Below are 26,540 nucleotides of genomic sequence, written 5' to 3'. Positions count from 1 at the left end.
GGTAATTTACCCAACGGGGGTGAAGACTTCAAGATTCATCCCCAACCTGCTCCAAAATCGGGATACTAGCGCACCGATGGGATAGGACTTTACCAAATTACAGTCCAAAGAAATCCTATGCGTGAACCCTGAGAGCAAGCTCACTCCGTTAGCCATACGGATGAGCGGGAGCCGAAAAGGTTCAAGCTTGAGGGTCCAACTAGTGAGAAGGTGCCACGGAAAAGGCCACAGGCTAACAGCAACACCAATTACAAGGATCCAGGCGTGCTCCCTCCATGCTGCAGTGGTACTCAGAATTCTGGTTTACAAGCTGTCGGTGTTATTATTCCTGGACTGAGTGAGTAGGCTGAAAAGCCCCTTTTCCGCTACCCAACGGCACCCCAGTCACCACCACCCAACGGACCCCGGGGCACAAACCCCCTACCCACGGAGAAGTTAAACATCCTGCTGCTACACCATCGCCACCGGGCTCCCCAACAGCAGCGGTGGTCTCCTATATTATCACGCACCATGGGTGGCGTCGCAAACTTACACATCCTCTGCACATACCTATCCCCTCTCTTTTAAATTCCAGTGTCCGCGCGGATCCCCGGGTCTGGTGTCCGCTGTGACGGGGGCGGTACACTTACAAATAATACTACAAAATAAGCTCAAAGGTTTTTGGCATAAACTGTTTTTAAAAAATTGAAAACCAATTGTAAAAGTTGTTGCTATAATCCTCTTCATAGTGATTTTTTTTTTTTTACCCCATTATTGATTTTAAATAATACCATTAATGTGAACCTGACAGCTATATGATCCAAACGCTGGCTGAATGGTTTCAGCCATGTGTGTTTGATTGTTCCTCAGCTATTTTTCCAATTCCACTTACACCTGCTTTGGAGGTAAAAATTGGCCCTTAACCACTTGGGCCCATGTGCAGCCGCACAGGTTGCACCCATGCTATGTCCGCCCCTGTCTTGAGTGACAGCTCTCTCCCTTCGTGCCTTTGGGAGAACCGGTCACTCCAGGGGAAAGGGCTGGGAGAAGCCACCATGGACCCGCCTGTCGGATTAGTCTCCCGTGTGACTCAGTCCTTGGTGGTTGCTTGTGTAAATAATAGTTTTCTCTGAAACGCTGCAGTGTTTCAGAGTCAAACATACCTGACTGACACCATAGAGCCTGTGCCTAATACATGCTGCCCGTGGATCGGACAAAATGTATTAGCCGTCAGTTTCTCCTTTTGTCAAAAAAAAATGTATTGTCTGTGATATTCATGGACTCATAGATTTTTATATACAATTTGAATCTGTGAATTGGATAAATATTGGATCTTTTTGTCGACAAATGGTCAGAAAGAAAACACGGTCAATTGAACAGCAGCATAGTTTTTAATGGGTATATGTTTTATCAGTGAAAATCATATTTATAAATCAAGCCTAATAGCTGAACTAGCCTTAAGGCTACTTTACACACTGCAATATCGGTCCCGATATCGCTAGTGTGGGTACCCGCCCCCATCTGTTGCGCGACACGGGCATATCTCTGCCCGTGCCGCACAACATCGCCCAGAGCCGTCACACATACTTACCTGTCTGGCGACGTCGCTGTGACCGGCGAACCGCCTCCTTTCTAAGGGGGCGGTCCGTGCGGCGTCACAGCGACGTCACTGAACCGCCGCCCAATAGCAGCGGAGGGGCGGAGATGAGCGGGACATAACATCCCGCCCACCTCCTTCCTTCCGCATTGCGACCGGGAGGCAGGTAAGGAGAGCTTCCTCGTTCCTGCGGTGTCACATGCAGCGATGTGTGCTGCCGCAGGAACGAGGAACAACTTCGTTACTGATGCAGTAACGATTTTTAAGAATGGACCCCCATGTCGCCGATTAGCGATTTTGCACGTTTTTGCAACGATGCAAAATCGCTTATCAGTGTCACACGCAACGGCATCGCTAATGCGGCCGGATGTGCGTCACAAATTCCATGACCCCAACGACTCCGCATTAGCGATGTCGCAGCGTGTAAAGCCCGCTTTAGTGTGTGTTTTACAAAGGAAAATCCCATTGTAGGCCCCATTGGGTACAAGGACTGATGTGATAATGACACTCTATGTATATCATTGAGGAAAATTTGGTATAGAAGCAATGAGAAATAAAAATAATACTAATAAAGATGTTTTTGAAAGTCGATATTTTTATATATTTCAGAATATTCCTGGCAGAAGAGGTGCTACTGGTCCACAGGTATGCATAGAAATGTAGGTCCATGAGGCCTCCATGTCATTGGTGTTTTTCATATTTCAATTTCCTTCATGTATTAAACATAAGGTTGTTTTTCACAGATTGGCCTCAGTTCCACTTGCGTATAGCTTCCGATGTGAGAGCATCAGAAGCAATATGCTACTGACCCTCTGCTGCATGCATCAGCCGAAGGTCATGCGACTGTGATTCAAACTTGCAATCGGATCACAGCTGCAGAGAAGAGGGAGGGAACACTTTCTTCCTCTCCTCTGCAGTCTGTCTGCGTACATCACACTGCGGTCAGATGACATGCGAGTGCAGTGCGATGTTTCACATGCACCCGTAGATTTGTATGGGGGTGTGTGAGCCGAGACTCGCTGTCAAACGCAGCATGCTGCAATTTATTTCTTATGCCGATATGGCATGAAAAATCAATCCCAGATTGACACTGCCCCATAGTTTTGCACTGGTGCAAGTGCAATCTGATGTTTTATCGGATCACGCTCATCTGTGCAAAACACAAGTGGAACCGAGGCCTTAGAGGGTTGCTCTACTCCCTAAGACTGTGTCTACACTAGCCAAGCCGAGAACTTACATTATCGCGGTTACTACATGAAGCCTATTGGCAGGTTTTCAATAGCCTGTTTAAACAGGCTGAGAGCAGAACAATGTGCTGCCAAGAACAACGATTTTTAAGTAAGCTCAAAACGTATTCACCATGATTAACAAGTGTTGTGCTCAATCGCTGGGGGACTGGGAGCATGTTTACACTGAAAGCATATCGGGAAACAAGCGATTCACAATAATCAGCCAATGTAAATGCAGCCTAACATCTGAGACTTGGGATCCGTCAGTCACCAGTTAGAGATCAGCAAAGTATCCGATAAATTTCTATTATCAGAAGAAGAGTTTAAAATTAAGATGACACAATTCTAAGAGTTAAATGTAACATGTCTGAAGTCGCTTTTCCTTGGAAAAACAATATCAAATTGTAGGGTAATTTCAATGTTTTGTGCAATATAGCACTACAAAACCTTTGCATCAAAACAAATATTAGTAATAAATGTGTATTCCCAGATTCTAAAGTTATCCCCTATCTAACATTGATCACTGGGGGTCTGAGCACCAAGACACTCAACGATCATGAGAACTAGGCTCTGAATCCCAAGAATGGGAGATCCAAAGAGCCCGATCTTAACCTTTACTCAATTCTTTATCCATTCATAATATGAATAAGGATTGACTAACACATTTTGTTAGAACTTTCTGATATTGTATTAATGGAGTTGTTCACTCTCAGCAAAGTAGAACTGAAACGCTTGCAGTCATGTGAAATAAAAACTTCAGATGGTACTCACCTTCCCCAATCCAGCACCGGCTCTCCAATACTGCTCCGGTCGCTATCTTTTGGCGATAGCAGTGATGTCACGACTACAGTGTGAATAACCACCGCAGCTAATCGCGTAGCTCAGCAGCTCTGCCTAAGTAAACAGCACATACCGCTAATCTCAGTGATTGGCGGCAGCAGCTGTCAATGTGAACTCTCTGCTGCAGCCAAAACACACACTGGAGCATGGGAGGATGAGCACTGTCCAATGTTACTTTAAATGATTGCAAGCATCTGGGGTCTACTTTTTGAAAGTGGAAAACCTCTTTAATAACTAGCAGAAAAAAATGTACGTAACACTCCAAAATACAGTCCATAGATTTTATGCTGTAAAAAGTAGGAGATAAGTCACAATGAATTACAATTTAACTTTGTTGTCACAAAAGACGTCTGACAATCTGTTTTGTTTTAGGACAATCCAACAGTTTTCAATGTATCTCTTTTGTGGATCACACATTTATGTGACACATGACAAATGTGATAAATGATTTTTCTCACTGTGGCAATGATGTGTCCTGCTGTTTCATCAAGTGTTATCTCTGTTCATCACAAAACCTCCTTCTTTGCTCTTCTCTTGACTGCTACTCCCACCATTGTGTCTAAAATATTTGCATCCCCCATACTCTAGATCCCACTAACAATGAAGCGGTCTTTAACCCTTAAAGGGATTCTGTCAGCAGGTTTTTGCTATCTCATCTGGGAGCAGCACAATGTAGGAAAAGAGACCCTCAGTCCAATGATGTATCACTTAGATTACTGGGTGCAACCGTTCTGACACAATCAGAATTTTTAGATTTAATCATATAGCAGAGCTGAGAGAGCTGTCCTGCCCACACCAGGCTCTGTATAAAGATTGAGCATTGATAGTGAGATGTCAGAGGAGGGGCATATCAGACTGCCGTGCACAAAGACATTGTAGTCTGATAGTCCGAGCAATGAAAAGTCCTGCTGCTTAAACAAACATTGCAAATAAACAACTAATCAGACCTTGACAAGACAGCGATCCCTAAATTCTCTGTGTTAACCCTTGCAGGCATGCTGCCTTCAGCTTAAATTGCAAAAATCTGCTGACAGATTCACTTTAACCCTTAAAAGCAACTTAATAACTCATCTCTTCAGAAAAGTTTTTTAATAACCATTTCTTCTTCGCTCCTAATTGGGAGACCCAGACAGTGGGTGTATAGCTACTGCCTCTGGAGGCCGCACAAAGAACTACACTTAAAAGTGTAAGGCCCCTCCCCTTCTGGCTATACACCCTCCCGTAGGAGTACGGATTCCTCAGTTTTAGCTTTGTGCGCAAGGAGGTCAGACACGCACGCATAGCTCCATTGTTTTTAGTCAGCAGCAGCTGCTGACTATGTCGGATGGAAGAAAAGAGGACACATATAGTGTCCCCAGCATGCTCCCTTCTCACCCCACTTATGTCGGAGGTGTTTGTAAGGTTGAGGTACCCATTGCGGGTACGGCGGCAGGAGCCCACATGCTGATTCCTTCCCCATCCCTTTTTACAGGGCTCTGGGTGAAGTGGGATTTACCGGTCTCCAGGCACTGAGACCGGGCTCCATCTACAGCCCCTGGAGAAGATGCTGGATGGAGCGGAGTACGTCAGGGACATGGCCCTGCTTCCTTAAGGTACTCTGTGTCCCCGTGCATTTGGCGCTCACACCGCAGCATGCTGGGTGTTGTAGTGCGCCGGGGGACGTCAGCGCTGCGGCGCCTGTGCCATGGCCTAATTCAGCTTAGCTGAAGCAGGCACACTTATGGGATCGGCCGCGCCGGCCGCTGGGGCTGCGGCACGGCTGGCACTTATAGTGCGCCGGGGACTTCAGCGCGGCCTGCGCTTTTACGGCGGCCGCGCTGATAACTACAGTCCCCGGCTTTTTGCGGCCTGTTTCCGTTCGTTCCCGTCCCCGGACCTGCCAGTCAGGAGAGGGGCGGGACGCTGCCCACGTCTAGGACTCGGTCGCGCCGGCCGCTGGAATAGCGGCGCGGCTGGCACTTGTAGTGCGCCGGGGACTTCAGCGCGGCCCGCGCTTTTACGGCGGCCGCACTGATAACTCGAGTCCCCGGCTTTTGCGGCCTGCTTTCGTTCGTTCCCGCCCCCAGACCTGCCAGTCAGGAGAGGGGCGGGACGCTGGCCAGTGCATCAGCGCTGAGGGCTGGAGTCGTTTTTACATACTCCAGCCCTCACAGTCAGCACAGAGGGGACACTGTTCCCGCACTTTTGTTTGGGAACTCCCACGGACCGCCCCTCTCCACACAAGCCGGCAGCCATTCTTGCCAGACACGCTGCGCTGCAGAGGGGAGCCGGGGAGACCCAGACAAGGCATTCTGCAGCCTCTTACCCGCTGTTCAGCGGGCGGTAAGCAGCCCTCAGGGCTCACCCCCTCTTGTGCTCGTAGTATTCTTAGTATTTTGTTGCTACAAATACTTTGTACTGCATAGCGCTGGTCGCCCTTTTGGCTATAGACTCTCTCACATGCAGAGAGCCAGCAGCATGTCGCCCGTAAAACGCAAGGGTGCCAAAGCACAGACATTATATGCTTCCTGCACCGCATGTGGGACTTTTCTACCGGCAGGCTCCACGGACCCCCATTGTGTGCAGTGCTCGGCCCCTGCGGCGCTTGCACAGTCGGGACCTCTGCTGGACGTGTCCCAGGGTGTACCACCTGTGAATGCTGTCCAGGTGACAGGAACTGAGTTTGCAGCTTTTGCTGACAGAATGTCTCTCACTATGTCACAAATTCTTGACACATTGCGAGCTAGGCCTGTACTTCAGACCACGGACACTGTGCAATCATTGCCCCCTGGTCCCCCTCAGCTCCTAGCTCCGGGACGGGCATCTACACCTCAGGGTGAAGACTCTGACTCGGACGATGGCCCCGGGCAGCCTAAGCGGGCTCGTTATGACGGGCCTTCACATTCATCTCAATGGTCTGGATCCCAGCGGGATGAATCTATGGGTGATGAGGCGGACGTAACTGATCAGGATTCTGATCCTGGGACCGCTCTCAATCTAGATACACCAGATGGTGACGCCATAGTTAATGATCTTATATTTAACATCAATAAGATGTTGAATATTTCCCCTCCAGCTCCTCCTGTAGAGGAGTCAGCTTCGCAGCACGAGAGAATCCATTTCCGATACCCTAAGCGTACATTAAGCACTTTTCTGGACCACGCTGACTTCAGAGACGCAATCCAGAAACCCCACGCTTATCCTGAAAGGCGTTTTCCTAAACGACTTAAAGATACACGCTACCCTTTTCCCTCTGAAGTGGTCAAGGGTTGGACCCAGTGTCCAAAAGTGGATCCTCCAATTTCCAGGCTTGCAGCTAGATCCTTGGTTGCTGTTGAAGATGGAGCGGCACTTAAAGATGCCACTGACAGGCAGATGGAGCTCTGGCTGAAATCCATCTATGAAGCGATTGGAGCGTCATTAGCGCCCTCTTTTGCGGCCGTATGGGCACTCCAAGCTATCACGGCCGGGCTTGCGCGAGTCGACTCAGTCACACGTGCATTTGCCCCGCAGGTAGCACCATTGACCTCGCAAATGGCGGCATTCGCGTCGTACGCGATTAATGCTGTTCTGGACGCTACAAGCCGCACGGCAGTGGCGTCAGCCAACTCAGTTGTTTTGCGTAGGGCTCTGTGGTTGAGACATTGGAAAGCAGACTCTCATTCCAAGAAGTGCTTAACCAATTTGCCTTTTTCTCGTGACCGATTGTTTGGAGAGCGTTTGGATGAAATCATCAAACACTCCAAGGGTAAGGACTCTTCCTTACCGCAACACAGACAAAACAAGCCCCAACAGAGGAGGGGTCAGTCTGGTTATCGGTCCTTTCGAGGACAGGGCAGGTCCCAATTCGCCTCGTCAAAAAAGACTCAAAAGGACCAGAGACGTTCAAATCCTTGGAGGTCTCAGTCACGCCCAAAAAGACCAGCCGGAGGAACCGTTGCCAAAACGACGTCCTCCTGACTTGCGGTCTCCGATACCCACGCCCGCGGTCGGTGGGAGGCTGTCCCACTTTGGCGACATTTGGCTAGCAAGCGTCAAAGACCGTTGGGTGAGAGATATTCTATCTCACGGGTACAGGATAGAGTTCAGTTCTCGTCCGCCAACTCGTTTCTTCCGAACTTCTCCACCACCAGACCGAGCCGATGCTCTGTGGCAGGCGGTGGCCGCTCTAAAGGCGGAAGGAGTGGTGACCTCCGTCCCTCTTCAGGAACAGGGTCACGGTTTTTACTCCAATCTGTTTGTGGTCCCAAAAAAGGACGGATCGTATCGTCCCGTCCTGGATCTGAAGTTGCTCAACAGACACGTAAAAGTCAGGAGGTTCCGGATGGAATCCCTACGCTCCGTCATAGCCTCAATGTCTCAGGGAGATTTTCTAGCATCAATAGACATCAAAGATGCGTATCTCCACGTGCCGATTGCACCAGAGCATCAGCGTTTCCTACGTTTCGTCATACACGACGAGCACCTACAGTTCGTAGCGTTACCCTTCGGTCTGGCAACAGCCCCCCGGGTCTTCACCAAAGTCATGGCAGCAGTAGTAGCTGTTCTGCACTCGCAGGGTCACTCGGTCATCCCGTATCTAGACGACCTGCTTATAAAGGCATCCTCTCAAGAAGCATGCCAACACAGTCTGGAGGTGGCGCTAGACACTCTCCAGACTTTCGGGTGGATTATCAACTTTCCAAAGTCTCATCTAACCCCGACCCAATCTCTGACTTATCTTGGCATGGAGTTTCATACTCTATCAGCGATAGTGAGGCTTCCACTGGACAAGCAGTGCTCGCTACGGACTGGAGTGCAATCTCTCCTTCAGAGCCAGTCGCACTCACTGAGGCGCCTCATGCATTTCCTAGGAAAGATGGTAGCAGCAATGGAGGCAGTCCCGTTCGCGCAGTTTCATCTGCGCCCTCTCCAATGGGACATTCTGCGCCAATGGGATGGGAGATCGACGTCCCTCGACAGGACGGTCTCCCTCTCTCAGACTGCCAAGGACTCTCTACGTTGGTGGCTTCTCCCCAACTCATTGTCACAGGGAAAGTCGTTCCTTCCCCCGTCCTGGGCAGTGGTCACGACAGATGCGAGCCTATCAGGGTGGGGAGCGGTGTTTCTCCACCACAGGGCTCAGGGGACGTGGACTCAGGAAGAGTCCACCTTGCAGATCAATGTTCTGGAAATCAGAGCAATCTATCTTGCTCTGCGAGCCTTCCAACAATGGCTGGAAGGCAAGCAGATTCGGATTCAGTCGGACAACTCCACAGCGGTGGCGTACATCAACCACCAAGGGGGAACACGCAGTCGCCAAGCTTTTCAAGAAGTCCAGCGGATTTTGACGTGGGTGGAAAGCAGAGCGTCCACCATATCTGCAGTTCACATCCCAGGCGTGGAAAACTGGGAAGCGGACTTTCTCAGTCGCCAGGGCATGGACGCAGGAGAATGGTCCCTTCACCCGGACGTGTTTCAACAGATCTGTTGCCGCTGGGGGTCGCCGGACGTCGATCTGATGGCGTCACGGCACAACAACAAGGTCCCAGTTTTCATGGCACGGTCTCACGATCACCGAGCGCTGGCGGCAGACGCATTGGTTCAGGATTGGTCGCAATTCCGACTCCCCTATGTGTTCCCACCTCTAGCATTGTTACCCAGAGTTCTCCGGAAAATCAAGTCCGACTGCCAGCGAGCCATACTCGTCGCTCCAAATTGGCCAAGAAGGTCGTGGTACCCGGATCTGTGGCATCTCACGGTAGGCCAGCCGTGGGCACTACCAGACCGTCCAGATCTGCTGTCTCAAGGGCCGTTTTTCCATCAGAATTCTGCGGCCCTGAACCTGACTGTGTGGCCATTGAGTCCTGGATCCTAGCGGCCTCAGGTTTATCTCAGGGAGTTGTTGCCACAATGAGACAGGCTAGAAAACCATCCTCAGCTAAGATCTATCACAGAACGTGGAAGATATTCTTAGCGTGGTGCTTGGCTCAAGGGTTTTCTCCCTGGCCATTTGCATTGCCAATTTTTCTTTCCTTCCTGCAGTCTGGGTTGGAAAAAGGTTTGTCCCTTAGCTCGCTTAAGGGTCAAGTCTCCGCGTTATCCGTATTCTTTCAGAAGCGCTTGGCACAGCTTTCTAAAGTACGCACGTTTCTCCAAGGAGTTTGTCATATCGTTCCTCCTTACAGACGGCCATTGGAACCCTGGGATCTGAACAAGGTTCTCCTTGCTCTTCAAAAGCCGCCTTTCGAGCCCTTGAAAGAGGTTCCCCTTTCTCGGCTTTCACAAAAGGTAGTTTTTCTTGTAGCGGTCACATCCCTTCGAAGAGTGTCCGAGCTGGCGGCGTTATCTTGCAAATCTCCCTTCCTGGTGTTTCACCAAGACAAGGTAGTACTGCGTCCAATTCCAGAGTTTTCTCCCAAGGTGGTTTCTTCCTTTCATCTCAATCAGGATATCACTTTGCCATCTTTGTGTCCGCATCCAGTTCACCAATTTGAAAAGGGTTTACATCTGTTGGACCTGGTGAGAGCACTCAGGATTTACATTTCTCGCACGGCGCCTCTACGCCGTTCGGATGCGCTCTTTGTCCTAGTCGCTGGTCAGCATAAGGGATCGCAAGCTTCCAAATCCACCCTGGCGCGGTGGATCAAGGAACCAATTCTTCACACATACCGTTCTGCTGGGCTTCAGATTCCATCTGGACTGAAGGCCCATTCTACCAGAGCCGTTGGTGCGTCCTGGGCGTTGAGGCATCAGGCTACGGCTCAGCAAGTGTGCCAGGCGGCTACCTGGTCGAGTCTGCACACGTTTACCAAACACTATCAAGTGCATACCTACGCTTCGGCAGACGCCAGCCTAGGTAGACGGGTCCTTCAGGCGGCGGTGGCCCACCTGTAGGAAGAGGCTGTATGACAGCCCGTTCATGTGGTATCTTTTTACCCACCCAGGGACTGCTTTTGGACGTCCCACTGTCTGGGTCTCCCAATTAGGAGCGAAGAAGAAGAAGGGAATTTTGTTTACTTACCGTAAATTCCTTTTCTTCTAGCTCCAATTGGGAGACCCAGCACCCGCCCTATTTGTTTTTAGGGTTTCGTTTTTTTCGGGTGCACATGTTGTTCACGTTGTTTCTGAAGTTCTCCGATCTAGTTATCGGATTGAATTTGTTTTTGAAACTGTTATTGGCTTTCCTCCTTCTTGCTTTGGTACTAAAACTGAGGAATCCGTACTCCTACGGGAGGGTGTATAGCCAGAAGGGGAGGGGCCTTACACTTTTAAGTGTAGTTCTTTGTGCGGCCTCCAGAGGCAGTAGCTATACACCCACTGTCTGGGTCTCCCAATTGGAGCTAGAAGAAAAGGAATTTACGGTAAGTAAACAAAATTCCCTTCTTTTACCAGTAACACTGCCATACAAGCCTTGCTTACTATCTCCTTCCCTCCTTTCTTTGTGGAGTGTAAGCTCTCGTGGTCAGGGTCCTCTAATCCACTCTACTAGTCTGTCAACATTTAGTCATGTTTATTGTACTTGTTTTCTATCACACGTATATACTTATATATATAATATATTCACATATATACTTTTTTATATATATATATATATATATATGTTCTAAACCCTGTTTGCATATTTTGTCACATGTACAATAACCTGTAATTGAGAGAACTTTAAAATAAATAATAATTTTAAAGAATATCAATATTTATCTGCAGGGAACTAAAGGTGATCCGGGTGTGCCAGGCAGTAAAGGAGAACAAGGCTTAAGAGGTCCCCAGGTAAACCACTTAAATCATCCTGTTTTATATACAAATTAAATACCAAAAATAAAGTTTTGAAAACATTTTTAGTCGACAGTGTTATAACTAGGGGGTTTTGCACAAGGTAAGCAAAACACATCTGAGTGGAGACCATTAACCTTTGATTACATCTTTGGTGGTGCACTGTCATCTCAGTGTATCCTATCTGATGAATACAGCAGCGTCTCAATGTATCCTATGTCATATATACAGGAGAGCCTGTGTATCCTATGGGATGTATATTGCAGTCTCCTTGTATCCTGTGTGATGTATATAGCAGAGTCTCAGTATCATGCCTTGGTTTCAGGACTCGATCCAATGACCTCTTGCTGTGTGGTTAGTTTCCTTTTATGTTGAACCACAACCTGGTCAGTCTCTGTCCAACTCTAATGATTCATTTATCTTTGCTTTCCTTCCCTTACTTTGCTGTTAGTCAGGTATTTCTCACTTTCCTATTTTCCATCTGTCCTATCCCAGCTTGGGTGGGGTTTTTTATCCTCACCTTACACCACACTGCTTTGCTGGCAATAGTTCTTGGTGGATATTTGATAAGGAGATCCAGCCCTGCAATGAAGGGTTTTACCTGTTGGGCAGAGACCAGTTGTTTTACATCTCTGTTTTCTTATTTACCTTCCCAACAGTTTTCCTCTCTCCTCAGTTAGGTTGGTGGGAGGTACCTCTTGCTTTCAATTATTATACTGCTTTTTCCCCTTTGGGTCCATATCTACATCTGCACACTTTCCCTACCTTAATTAGTTGTGTGTAGCAGCCTCTCAGTTGGTTCCTCAAGAGGAACGAGAAACCGGAGTTTTTTGTTGTCCCGCTACATGTTTTTTGTTTGTATAGAAACCAGTAGGGTGTGGGTGTGGCTGCTGTGTTGAAGGCTTTATTTCTCTCTTAACCCCTGTTGAGTTAGGTAGTGTATACTATGTGATGTATACAGTGGAGTCTCAGTGTATTTTAAGTGATGGATATACAGCAGCATCTGTATATAGCAGTCAAAGTTGTTATGGATGGCACGAAGTGAACACCAAAAAATTGATCTCCTGGCCGTAACGTTTTCACTTGACCAGATACTGAAGCTTCCGTCTATTCAGATGAGAATCCAAAATCTTCTCCACTTCATACTCCAGATCCCCCTCCACCATCACAGGATCAAGAGGTGCAGCTGTTGAAACTACAGGTTCAAAATGTCTGTTCAAAAGAGACTTATGAAAAAAATTGTTAATCCAGTGTTTGTCTTTGCCTGAGACTTTTAAGCTTCAAAATGTTCTTCATAAGTGTCTTTTGAAGAGACATTTTGAACCTGTAGTTCCGACAGCTGCGCCTCCTGATCCCATGTTGGTGGAAAAGGATCTGGAGTATGAAGTGGAGAAGATTTTGGATTCTCATCTGAATAGACAGAAGCTTCAGTAGCTGGTCAACTGGAAAGGTTACGACCAGGAGGACAATTCTTGGGTGTTCGCTTCTGACATTCATGGTGACAGATTGATTTGTGTCAAATGTTATGGTTGGTATGACAAGAGGGGTGTCCTTATCTTGACCACAGTAAACCGTGACTACATCCCAAGTCCCAAAGCCAGATTGTACCTTGGATTATAAGAAGTTCATGGTGGATGTAGATCTCTCAGATCAGGTGCTGAAACCATACAGTGCCATGCAAAAAGCAAAAATATGGTTCAAAAAGTTGGCTGTCCACATTGTACAAATGGCAGTGTACAATGCTTTTATACTATTTCAATGTGTAGGTAATACAGGGAGCTTCTTTCAGCTTCAAGAGATAGTCATCAAGGCCCAAATGTGTCACGGGATGTGATAGGATAACTAGTGATGAAGTATGGGCCGCCTTCCTTACCCTGTTTCTGCACACCCCCTTTCCCTTACCCCAGGGCAGGGCCGGGACAAGAGCAGTACAACCAATAGAGATGGACAAACAGGGGAAACCAAAACTCGTTCACTCAGCAAAACAAGTGATAAGGAGGAAAATAAGAATGGGTTGGAAACAATGAGACAATGAGAGAACTCCACAACAACTCCACTCACAAAGCACTACAATCACCAGCAGAACTAGGATACAACAGCACATGGAACGGTGTAGAAAAAGCTATCACTGGCATGAGAAGACAGAATCCACCCTCTTAAAAAGGCTGAGAGTAGCTGTGATAGGTTTTCCCACAACATGTTATCCCAGAGGTAAGCTGCAGGCTAAAAGAAATTAACTCCTGCCAGCCTAATCACAAATGAACGCACAGCTGGTCAATGCCCAAGTCTGCCTGTGTAACTCAGAAGCACCAGAGAAACCACAGTGTGGAGTGTTAGAGTCTGTCGTGTGAACAGAGTCTAATGCCGCCATGACACCTGGCGAGTTATGAGCCAAACCCTGTGTGTCACAATGTTTGGCAGTCAGAAAAGTGAATATCCCAGCATTTCTGAAACTAATGGTGCCTATATTGTACCCCGTCAACATTTTCCCAGGGAAAGCCTCAAAACTGTGAGGAAGGGAAGAAGACAAAAAAGGTACAGAGTATGCTCCAAGAGGGGAATTTACCATTGTGAAACCTGCCCTGAGAACACCGACTTTTGCATTTAGGATTGGTTCAAAGTGAATCATATGTTCATAAATTGATAAAACTTGGTTTTATCCTGCCTGTTGACACAATGCCCTTTTAAGTCTGATGTACTCCGCATAACTTACACATACCACCACGTTATTAATTTGTGCACCAGTTAAACCATAAGCTTTATTATCATTACTATAAGTATGCATGTAGATAATTTATTGAGGGTTGTAGTTTCTAAAATGGGGTCAGTTGTGTTGGGTTTCCACTGTTTTGTCACATCAGGGGCTCTCCAAACGTGACATGGCACCCACAGACCATTCCATAAAGTTCTGCACTCTAAAACATCATTCCTTCCTTTTGGAGCTTGGCAGTATGCTTAAACAGTATTTTCCCACCACATATGGGGTATGGGCATACTCAGGAGAAATTGCATAGCAAGTTTTGAGGTCTATTTTCTCTTGCTACCCTTTTGAAAATGAAATAATTTGGAGCTAATTTCGCAAAAATCAATTCTTTTCATTTTCATGGTTTAACGTTGTAAAATTCTGTGAAGCTCCTGGGGCTCAAGGTGCTCACCACACATCTAGGTAAACTCCTTGAGGGGTGTAGTTTCCAAAATGGGGTCCCTTGTGGGGTTTCACTGTTTAGGCACGTCAGGTCCTTTCCAAACATGACAGGATGTTCCCTAATGATTCCATACAATTTTACGTTCCAAAAAAACAAATGTTGCTCATTCCTTTCCAACCCCTGCTGTGAGCCCAAAGAGTAATTTTCCTCCACATATGGAGTATCACCGTACTCAGTAAAAATTGCACAACAAACTGTATAGTAAATGTTCTCCTATTACTCTTGTGAAAATGCACAATTTGGGGCTAAAACAACATTTGTAAGGGAAAAATGTGATTTCCTATTTTCATGGCTCAAATTTATAAACTTCTATGAAGCACCTGGATAGTTCAAAGTGTTCACCACACATCTAGATAAACTCCTTGAGGGGTTTAGTTTCCAAACTTGGGTTACTTGTTGGGGGTTTCCACTGTTTAGGCACATCAGATGCTCACCAAACGCGACATAGTGTCCGCCTACAGTTCCAGACAATTTGGCACTCCACAAGTCAAATGGTGCTCCTTCCCTTCCAAGCCCTGCTGTGGGTTGATACAGTAGTTTTCTACCACATATGAGGTATCGTCATTCTCAGGAGGAATTGCAAAACAAATTGTATGGTGTATTTTCTCTCGTTAACTCGCAAAAATGCTAAAATTGGGGCTAAAGTAACATTTTTTGTGGGGAGAAAGTAAAAAAGAAATTTTTCCTTTCCAAATTGCTTTGGTTCCTGTGAATCAGCTAATGGGCTAATACTATTTTTAATGTGGTTTTGAGCAGTTTGAGGGGTGCAGTTTTTACAATGGTGTCACTTTGGGGTATTTTCTGTCATATAGCCCCTCAGTCTCTTCAAATGTGCTTTGGTCCCTAAAAAAATGATTTTGCAAATTTTGATGGAAAATGAGAAATTGTTGATAAACTTTCAGCCCTTCTAACGTCTTAACAAAAATAAATTATGTTTGAAAAATTATGCTGATGTAAAGTAGACATGTGGGAAATGTTGTTCATTAACTATTTTGTGTGACGTATCTCTCTGGTTTAAGGGCATCAAAATCAGAGTTTGAAAATTGCAAAATTTTCACCAGATTTCTGATATTTCCACAAATAAATGCAAAAAAAAATCATCCTAAATTCACTACTAACAAGGAGTACAATAGGTCATGAAAAAACATTCTCAGAAACACTGGGATCCGTTGAAGCATTCCAGAGTTATTACATCATAAATTGACGCTGTTCCGAATTGAAAAAAATGTGGTCTTGCCAATTAAGTGAAAACAGGCTTTGGGGCAAAGAGGCTAAAGCGGGCTTTACACGCTACGAGATCGCTACAGCGATCTCGTTGGGGTCACGGATTTTGTGACGCACATCCGGCCGCTGTTGCGATCTCGTTGTGTGTGTCTCCTAGGAGCGATTTTGGATCGTTGCAAAAACGTCCAAAATCGCTCCTCGTTGACATGGGGGTCCTCTCCCAATTATCGCTGCTGTCGCTTGGGCGAAGTTGATCCTCGCTACGTGTGACGCCGCGGGAACGAGGAACCTCTCCTTACCTGCCACACGCCAGCAATGAGAAAGGAAGAAGGTGGGCGGGATGTTCGTCCCGCTCATCTCCGCCCCTCCACTTTGATTGGGCGGCCGCTTAGTGATGTCGCTGTGACGCAGAGCGAACCGCCCCCTTAGAAAGGAGGCAGTTCGCCGGTCACAGCGACGTCGCCAAGCAGGTAAGTACGTGTGATGCTGCCACAGCGATAATGTTCGCTACGGCAGCGATCTTCACATATCGGCATAACGATAGGGGCGGGTGCTATCGCGCTTGCCATCGCTAGCATCGGCTAACGATGTCGCAGCGTGTAAAGCCACCCTAACACATGTAATGGACTGGTTGTCTGACTAAGGATGACCCATTTCCTATAATGAAGTGGGAAAATGTTTAGTTGTTACTGATGTGGAATTAAATACATTTAACAGTGACAATATTGATTGTATTGTGTCTAATTTAGAACATTCATGATCACTTTTCCACTAACCCGTAAATTGTGCACAGGCCGTATCTACTGTAAGTATAATAGATTATACTATGTGATACTTTCACAGTATTTGCCTGGTTTTCCAACTGGATAATTGTAATATTTAATTATTAAGTTGTTCAGTACTTGCAGTTTTTTTACTATGATGAGATCTGGAAAGTACTGTATGTGTTTTATCAACTTATTGCAGTTGACAGGAAAGGGAGTCAGAAAATAGATAAAAGTTCACACACATTGAACTTGGTTATATTGATTTAGAAATGATCTCACCAAATGTGAATTCAGCAACAGACAAAAAGTCTCAGCTCTTTGTTAGCAATTAAGCTAGGATTTGTCAAAAATTTTAATTTAAGTAGACGAAAAATTATTGCAAGAACAATGAGATAATGTAAATATCTCAAATTTAATTTTTTTAAAAGAAAGAGCAATATCCAATATTAAAAGGGATACACAGTTATTGAGAGCTCTGTAGTACCACAATAAACATAGATGGAGAATGAGCCGAGCAATGGAAAAAGAGACTGGGCAGAGGGAGAAGAGTCTTCTGAGAGGCTCCCTCTTGGTTTGCAACTAAAGGACCATTTACACGCTGCGACATCGCTAACAATATATCGTCGGGGTCATGGTGTTTGTGACGCACATCCGGCGTCGTTAGCGACGTTGCAGCGTGTAACCCATATGAGCGACCTTAAACGATCGCAAAAGAGGCAAAAATTGTTTGTATGTGAGACGTCATTCACTTACCAAAAATCGTTGTCTATTCAGTAGCAAGGTTGTTTGTCGTTCCTGCGGCAGCACACATCGTTATGTGTGACACCGCAGGAACGAGGAACAACCTCGTACCTGCGGCCACCCGCAATGAGGGAGGAAGGAGGTGGGCGGGATGTTCGTCCCGCTCATCTCCGCCCCTCCGCTTCTATTGGACGGCTGCCGTGTGATGTCGCTGTGACACCTCACGTATCGCCCCCTTAGAAAAGAGGCGGTTCGTTGGCCACAGCGACGTCGCAGGGAAGGTAAGTCCGTGTGACGGGAGTAAGCGATGTTGTACACCGCGGGCAGCGATTTTCCCGTGACGCACAACTGACAGGGGCGGGTACGCTCTCTAGCGATATCGATAGCGATATCGCAGCGTGTAAAGTACTCTTTAGGATACTTTCACACAGTTTTTTTCCATCAGGCACAATCCGGAAAAAAACGGATAAAACAGTTCTGGCGTCGGATCCATTTTATCCCCATTAATGTGTATTAGTGCCGGATTGTGCCTGATGGCCTTGCGTTGCATCTGGCTTTTGCCAAATCCGTCATAATGGCTAATCCGGCAGCCGGATGGAACATCTCTTGTAACGTTTTTTGTCTCTGACAAAAAAAACGCATTGCGCCGGATTCGGCTCGATACGGCATGATTTACAATGGAAGCCTATGGACGCTGGATCCAGCGTAATGCGGCAAAAAATGGATGCGGCTGCCGGATCCATTTTTATAAACTAAGCATGCTCCAATTTATTGAAAAAATGGATCCTGCAAAAAAACGGAAGAAACGGATGCAAAAATGGATGCGCCAGATCCGTTTTTTGATGGATCAGGTATACTGGAGCAGTAAAAAAAAAGGATCAGTCGCATCTGTTTCTGCATATTCTGCGCCGGATCCATTGCATCAAGCACACGCCGGATTGTGCCTGATGCCAAAAAACGGATGTGTGAAAGTAGCCTAAGGAAACACCTATTCATCATGCTGAAAAACTAGATAGTGGTATACAGAGTGTTTCTCGTGAAGGCAGGTAAGCCCCTGGACAAGAGAGAGACTGCATTCTAAAATGACTTGTTGTGCTAACATAACTTGTCTTATTTACTGCTCCATTCTATGTCATGTTGTGCATAAATATGTGACTTCAGAATTTGTGTTATACTTAGCCTGATGAAGAGACCTGAGTAATCTCGAAAGCTTGCTAGTATTACCATCTTTTCAGTTAGCCATTAAGAGGTGTCAACCCCTGAGGACTCTCAGTTCTTTTAAACATTTTTTTTGTCGTGCTCACAATTGATTTATGCATTTATAATTGTTACCCTCCATTAGTAATATGCCCATGTGGCAGTGTAGACTAGGTGTGACAACCGCACTCTACAGATCCCTGCAATCTTATATTGCATATATGGGGATCGCGTCCATCCGTCATCAGTCGCATCAAAAGCTAAGTACATACCCTTGGTATATACAGTCATATGAAAAAGTTTGAGCACCCCTATTAATGTTAACTTTTTTTCTTTATAACAAATTGGGTTTTTGCAACAGCTATTTCTGTTTCATATATCTAATAACTGATGGACTGAGTATTATTTCTGGATTGAAATGAGGTTTATTGTACTAACAGAAAATGTGCAATCGGCATTTAAACAAAATTTGACCGGTGCAAAAGTATGGGCACCTCAACATAAAAGTGACATTAATATTTTGTAGATCCTCCTTTTGCAAAAATAACAGCCTCTAGACGCTTCCTGTAGCTTTAATGAGTTCCTGGATCCTAGATGAAGGTATATTTGACCATTCCTGTTTACAAAACAATTCCAGTTCAGTTAAGTTTGATGGTCGCCGAGCATAGACAGCACGCTTCAAATCATCCCACAAATGTTCAATGATATTCAGGTCTGTGGACTGTGATGGCCATTCCAGAAGATTGTAATTGTTCCTCCGCATGAATGCCTGAGTAGATTTGGAGCGGTGTTTTGGATCATTGTCTTGCTGAAATATCCATCCCCTGCGTAACTTCAACTTCGTCCCTGATTCTTGCACATTATTGTCAAGAATCTGCTGATACTGAGTTGAATCCATGTGACCCTCAACTTTAACAAGATTCCCGATGCCACGCAGCCCCAAAGCATGATGGAACCTCCACCAAATTTTACTGTGGGTAGCAAGTGCTTTTCTTGGAATGCTGTGTTTTTTTACCTCCATGCATAACGCCTTTTTGTATGACCAAACAACTCAATCTTTGTTTCATCAGTCCACAGGACCTTCTTCTAAAATGTAACTGGCTTGTCCAAATGTGCTTTTGCATACCTCAGGCGACTCTGTCTGTGGCGTGCTTGCAGAAACGGCTTCTTTCGCATCACTCTCCCATACAGCTTCTCCTTGTGCAACGTGCGCTGTATTGTTGACCGATGCACATTGACACCATCTGCAGCAAGATGAAACTGCAGGTCTTTGGAGGTGGTCTGTGGATTGTCCTTGACTGTTCTCACCATTCTTCTTCTCTGCCTTTCTGATAATTTTTTGGCCTGCCACTTCTGGGCTTAACAAGAACTGTACCTGTGTTCTTCCATTTCCTTACTATGTTGCTCACAGTGGAAACTGACAGTTTAAATCTCTGAGACAACTTTTTGTATCCTTCCCCTGAACAACTATGTTGCATAATCTTTGTTTTCAGATCATTTGAGAGTTGTTTTGAGGAGCCCATGATGCCACTCTTCATAGGAGATTCAAATAGGAGAACAACTTGCAATTGGTCACCTTAAATACCTTTTCTCATGATTGGATACACCTGCCTATGAAATTCAAAGCTCAATGAGGTTACAAAACCAATTTAGTGCTTTAGTAAGTCAGTAAAAAGTAGTTAGGAGTGTTCAAATCAAGAAATTGATAAGGGTGGCCATACTTTTGCACCGGTCAAATCTTGTTTAAATGCGGATTGCACATTTTCTGTTAGTACAATAAACCTTATTTCAATCCAGAAATATTACTCAGTCCATCAGTTATTAGATATATGAAACAGAAATAGCTGTTGCAAAAACCCAATTTGTTATGAAGAAAAAAGGTTAACATTAATAGGGGTGCCCAAACTTTTTCATATGACTGTAAATGCAGAAGGAGCAGCTAGCCAGTTTGATCAAGTGGAAACAGTAAAGACATAGGTGCACAGGTCAGAGTAGCGGCAGGTGCACAGGTCAGAGTAGCAGCAGCTGTTCTTCACTGCACAAAGTATATTGGAGAGAATTTGGATGACTAACCCTTTCGTCACTCCATTCGTCTTCACTTGGTACATTGCTTCACTGTTTGGTGGAGCTCTCTGCTACACTGGTGTCAAGCTCCACTAAGGAACCAAAGGGAGACAGATGGGAAGGGGAATACTTCCACTAAGGATAAACAGAAAGGGCAACCCCTGACACTTAACCTATGCAACCCTGAGCACCCGGACATCACTAGATGGGTTTTTACACTCCGAGCAGCGATCACGTTCCTAACCCCTGACTAACTGTAAGCACGGCCCTGGATAGTGCGCAGGGCAACAGAAAGACTAGTCCTAATCTTCGATAAAGACTCAAAGGAAATAAGACAGCCAAGGATAAAATAAACATCCAGCAGCTATCTTAAGAAACAATTCCAGAGTGGCGACTCACACCACCACATGGATACCAAGGTATAGCAGACTGGCAATTAGCCAAACTTAGTGGTGAGTACTTATACCAGAGAGGAGTGGATAAAACAGAATAACTGAGCTAAGCAAGGAAAGACCACGTAACTTTCATAAAGATGAACAAGTCGTTGGATGTCCAATGATTTTACCACCCCAGCCTCGGACTGTGCAGACTAGGCGATGGTGTAGTACTAGGGTTCTGGGATCAGTAGCCCTATGCCTGTCTGTCATCTTGCTGTCTCTGATGAAGGTAGAAATGCTGGTTCAGGCCTTGTTACAGAGTGGGTTCCACGCATCCATGTTGCAGCATTCGACTATTTGTAGTCTGTGACAATTTTTGCACTTTTCCTGTTGTCTGACCTTAATTTTTGGAAATGTGGAGATTCTAACTAAAGTCTCCAAACTGTCTTCTGTCTGTAGTGCTAGGGTTCTGGGAGCAATAGGTCTACGTCTGTCTGTCAACTTGCTCTTGCTGGTGAAGATAGAAATGCTGGTTCAGGCATTGTTACAGGGCCAGTCCCATGCATCCATGTTGTGGCGTTCGACTATTTGTAGCCTGTGCCAATTTTTGCCACTTTTACTGTTGTCTGACTTTAATTTTTGGAAATGTGGAGACTCCAAGTAGGGTCTCCAAATTGTCTTTTGTCTGTAGTGCCAGGGGTCTGGTAGCAAGAGGCCTACCTGTGTGCCATCTTTCTGTGGTGAAAGTAGAAATGCTGGTTCAGGCCTTGTTACAGGGCCAGTCCCATGCATCCATGTTGCGGCATTCGATTATTTGTAGTCTGTGCCAATTGTTGCCACTTTTCCTGTTGTCTGACCTTCATTTTTGGAAATGTGGAGACTCCAAGTAGGGTCTCAAAATTGTGTCTTGTCTGTACTGACAAGGGTGTGGGAGCAAGAGGTCTAATCATGCCACTCATGCACATCTTGATTTTTAAAATGGAAATGCCAGGCCACATCGTGTATATAAGTCAACACAATCAGGCAGTGTTGAAATTAATATGCATTGGAGAATGCAGTCACACAGCTAAAGAGTTGTGGACCACTATACAGGCTTGGATCAATGGCTGTCTCCACAGAACCTGGAGCTTGGGAAGGCCTTGTGCGATAATGGTGCAAACCTAGTGGCGGCACTATGCCTTTGCGACATCACACATGTGCCTTGCATGCCTCACGTCCTCAACTGATTGTACAGAAATTTATACTCATGGTCGCTGTGTGCTCACTTTTACAAATGTAAATACCAGGCCACATACTGTGTGTTGCATGGACCATACCTCCCTGTTTTCAAATACACTATTGAGAAATGGGGGGCAATTGATGCCACTGTCCTGTTGTCTGCCTGAATTGTTTTTAAATGTCAAGACTCTAAGATGGGTCTCCAAGTTGTGTCTTGTCTGTACTGGCAGAGGTGAGGGAGCACCAGCCCTACAACTGTCTCTTATCCACATCAATATTTTGTATTTCAATTGTCTAGGAAGCTAATGGCTATGCCAAAACAGTGGGGCTGCACTGCAAAATGAATTTTTGCTATCTTCAAAGCATTTTGAGCCCCTTAAAGGTGTTTTCTCTGCCTTAGGTTTGGCCTCCCTTTGAATCCAATGGGGTTCGAAGAGGTTCAGCGTTTGGTTTGGCAAACAGTTAACTGAACATAAGGTTCATTCGGCAAGGCTGGACTAACCAAACTTTGAAAGGTTCACTCATCTCTAGTAAGAGATTCCCAAGAGGTACAAGTTTTGCGCCTGTGAACTACTTTTACACTTTAGTAGACATTAACTTTTGCTAGCCTACCTATGAATCAGCACACAACAAGTTGATGCCCAAGTCTGCCTGTGTTGATCCCGGACACCAAAGAAACCATCGGGCAGCGTGTGAGAATCTGCAATCTGAACAGAGTCCAAAGCCACCATGACAGACGGCAAAGTTTAAGCAAAACTCTGTGTGACAACAAGTTACTTAAAGTCTTCTTCAGCCACGCCAACAAACATTGGAGATATTGATTTGTTCAATGCATGAGTCTTTATGCACTGGTTTACAAAAAGGGTAGCAAATGTATAAACAGATGTTGTTTAGCACATCATATTTTGCTTCTAAATAATATGTAGACTGGCCACAGAACAAGATAAGGATTATCAACATTCCTTCAATCTTTTCATATGAATCATCCCCACTTTGAGAGCTGACCCTTGCAGCTCCCCTCCCTAGTTCAGTACCAATCTTTATTCTGTGTTTGGAAAGTAAAATATATGTAGATAATTACTAAAAACTGTATCACTGCCAAAAAATCTATGTAAAGAGGACACTGACCGAAATAACATCTGAATTATTAGTACATCTCCATTTGGCATTTTTCGGGATAACAATGTGGTCAATGTGGTTTGAACTTTTCAACTAAGCAACACTCCTCCCCCAGTGAACAATTTACTGGTAATGTGTGTAAATTAGTCATATAAAACATATACCTTTATCTAATATACACACACATTTGCTGTAAAGATTCTTGGGTATGCTGTATTTTATTCCCTTGTAGTAGAAACTTCAGCCAGAAAAGCTAAAAAAGGAATCAAATCTTATCTGTCAACCATATTTTTCTTAAACCTTTCCCACGGGATCATTCACAGGCAAATTGTTTCAAAAGAATCTTGGTTGATTCATGTGTTGTGATTTGTCAGATTAAATTACATTGAATGGTTATAGTTTCACTATTAAACCAATGTGCACTCTGAACCAAATAGAAGAAAAAAATACATATTGTAAAACGTATGACTATTAAAATATGATAGCATTACATTCCATTATTAAATATTATTAAATACTTTAGATACAATTCTATTAGATATGAAAAATCAGTTAAAGCGTCAGAGGATGATCTCACTCACCACTCCGGCTGCCATCTCCACCCGACACTGGATTTCGACTCAGTGCACATGACCCCGAAGTTTTGGTCATGCGCACTAAGAAGCTGGGTGTATGCATCCTGGATTCAAACTGAAGTAGTGCGCATGACCGTAACGCCTGGGTCATACGCACTGAGCCGAAATCCAGCGTCGAGCAGCGATGGCAGCCGGAGAGGTGAGTGAGATCATCCTGTGACACTGCGCAATCATTAGTATGTTAGCACAGGGGTGTACTAACATGCTAATGGAATCAACTAGCCAGGGCAACTAACGTCCATGGAACTAGTCTCCTCACTCATTAGCATACAATAAAAGATCTTTAGAAATACTTTTTTCTAAATATCTCTTTATCTATGCTAGTGCAAATTTGACATGTTGATTTGTATGAAGCACAGTCAAAAATCCACAAGCCTTTACTCTCCCCAGGATGACACAGAGGTAGAAAAGTCCTTGCGGATCCATGACTTCTTCATCTTGGATCATTTAAAACACAGCAAGGGGACTCCAACCAGAGTCTCAATTTTTTCCAGAAATTGGGCCACAGACACCACTTAAGTGGCATCAATTCTCCCCCAGTTGCAAACTTGACATGTTGATTTGCATGAAGCACAGTCAAAAATCCACAAGCCTTTAGTCTTCCCAGGATGACACAGGGGTAGAAAAGTCCTTGCGGATCCATGACTTGTTCATCTTGATGAACGTTAGTCTGTCCACATTGTCAGTGGACAGACGCGTGCGCTTATCTGTCAGCACACACCCAGCAGCACTGAAGACACGTTCCGAGAGAACGCTGGCTGCGGGACACAACAAGATCTCCAAGGCGTAAGTGGCGAGCTCAGGCCATTTTTCCAGATTGGAAGCCCAAAATGAGCAAGGCTCCAGTTGCAGAGTCATGGCATTGATATTCACTTGGAGATACTCCTGTATCATCCTCTCCAGGCGTTGACTATGTGACAGACTTCTTGTGTCTTGTAGTCTTGCAAAGGATGGTCTAAAAAAATTCATGAAACGATTCCATAAAATTGCTGTTACCACCAGATACGGTGTTGCTGGTACAGTTTGAGTGATGATGACTCGACAGTCCCATGGTTGTCAAGTTAGAACTGTGAAATTCACTCTGTACACTACTGGTGTTTAGTGGAAAAGCCGAGCTGAGATTGCATAGCAGTTTCTGCTGATACTCCTGCATACGTGCGTCCCTTTCTATGGCAGGAATTATTTCGCCAAATTTTGACTTGTACCGGGGATCTAAGAGTGTGGGAACCTAGTAGTCAGCATTACTTCTAATTCTGACAATCCGAGGGTCATGTTGTAGGTAGTGCATCAAGAAGACGCTCATGTGTCTTGCGCATCCACCAAGTCCTTGCTGTGTTGGTGGCAGCGAGGTGAGAATCATGCTTCCTTCCTCTGACCTCTCCCCTCAATCTCGAACAACAGAAATGTGATCAAGGTCTCCCTCATCTGCTGAGTCTTCCATGCCCATCGCCAGTTCGTCCTCCATTTTTTCCTGGGCTCCTGCACCTTCCTCAACAGTTTGGCTGCTACCATGCGCCCTTGTTAATCCATCTCCCCCACCGTCCCATGCCTGCCGCCTTGGTGCTGCTGACCATCTGGACCTTGTAGATCTTGGTATCCCTTCCGCATATGAATCTTCCTGTACTTCCTCCTCTTCCTCTTGTCCCACCACCTGACTTCGAATACTGTTTAGAGTGTGCTCCAGCATGTAAATGACTGGAGTTGTCATGCTGGTAATGGCATTGTCAGCGCTAAATATCTTCGTCGCCATGTCGAAACTGTGCAGAAGGGTGCATAGGTCCTTGATCTGAGACCACTCCAGCAGCATGATCTGCCCTACCTCTGGATCTCGTTGGCCCAGGCTATACGTCATAACGTATTGCACCAGGGCTCGGCGGTGCTGCCACAGTCGCTGCAACATGTGGAGAGTCGAATTCCAGCAAGTCGACACATCGTATTTCAGGCGGTGAAACGGAAGGGCGAAAGACTTCTGGAGCGATGCAAGTCGGTCAGCTGCGGCGTGTGAACGGCAGAAGTGAGCACATAGTGACCGTGCCCTGTGCAGAAGGCCATCTAGGCCGGGATAGTGGGTTAAAAATAGCTGGACAACAAGGTTCAACACGTGAGCCATACAAGGCACGTGTGTCACCTTGCCCCGGCAAAGGGCCGCACCCAGGTTTGCAGCATTGTCGCACACGGCCTTCCCTGGCTGCAGGTTGAGTGGAGGCAACCATTGCTGAAACTTGGTCTCCAGAGCTGACCACAACTCCTCAACTGTGTGACTCACATTTTCCAGACATTTCAACGTAAAGACCGCCTGATGCCGTTGAGCTCTGCTGCCAGCCTAGTAAGGAGGTGTGCGGGATTCCTTGTGCGCAGTTACAATGCGGGTGGCCTGACCAGACAGGCTTTGGGCGGAGGTGGAGGACCCAGACGAGGTGGAAGAGGCAGAAGCAGTTGAGGAACTTTTACATACAGAGGATTGACGCACAACTCGTGTGGACGTCACGACTTGTACAGCAGAACCTTCTCCATCTCTCACCATAGTTACCCAGTGTCCAGTCAGTTACATGTAACGCCCTGTCCATGCTTACTGGTCCAAGTATCAGTGGTGAAATGCACCCTGTCACACACAGA

At 45.8% G+C, this 26,540-nt stretch overlaps 1 protein-coding gene across 1 annotated transcript in view; it reads left to right on the top strand.

Annotated features, from left to right (window-relative positions):
- Positions 1–26,540, top strand: part of LOC142243360 (collagen alpha-6(VI) chain-like) — a 166,189-nt gene that overhangs the window by 69,834 nt on the left and 69,815 nt on the right. Inside the window, exons 20-21 of the mRNA XM_075315212.1 lie at positions 2,186–2,221; positions 11,311–11,373. Of these exons, the coding sequence (XP_075171327.1) occupies positions 2,186–2,221; positions 11,311–11,373 (99 nt within the window). The remainder of the gene's footprint in view (positions 1–2,185; positions 2,222–11,310; positions 11,374–26,540) is intronic.

The sequence above is a fragment of the Anomaloglossus baeobatrachus genome, chromosome 6 (assembly GCF_048569485.1).
Source record: "Anomaloglossus baeobatrachus isolate aAnoBae1 chromosome 6, aAnoBae1.hap1, whole genome shotgun sequence".
NCBI classification, from domain to species: domain Eukaryota; kingdom Metazoa; phylum Chordata; class Amphibia; order Anura; family Aromobatidae; genus Anomaloglossus; species Anomaloglossus baeobatrachus.
The sequence above is the reverse complement of the archived record's forward strand: the minus strand, read 5'-3'. Positions and strand labels throughout refer to the sequence as shown.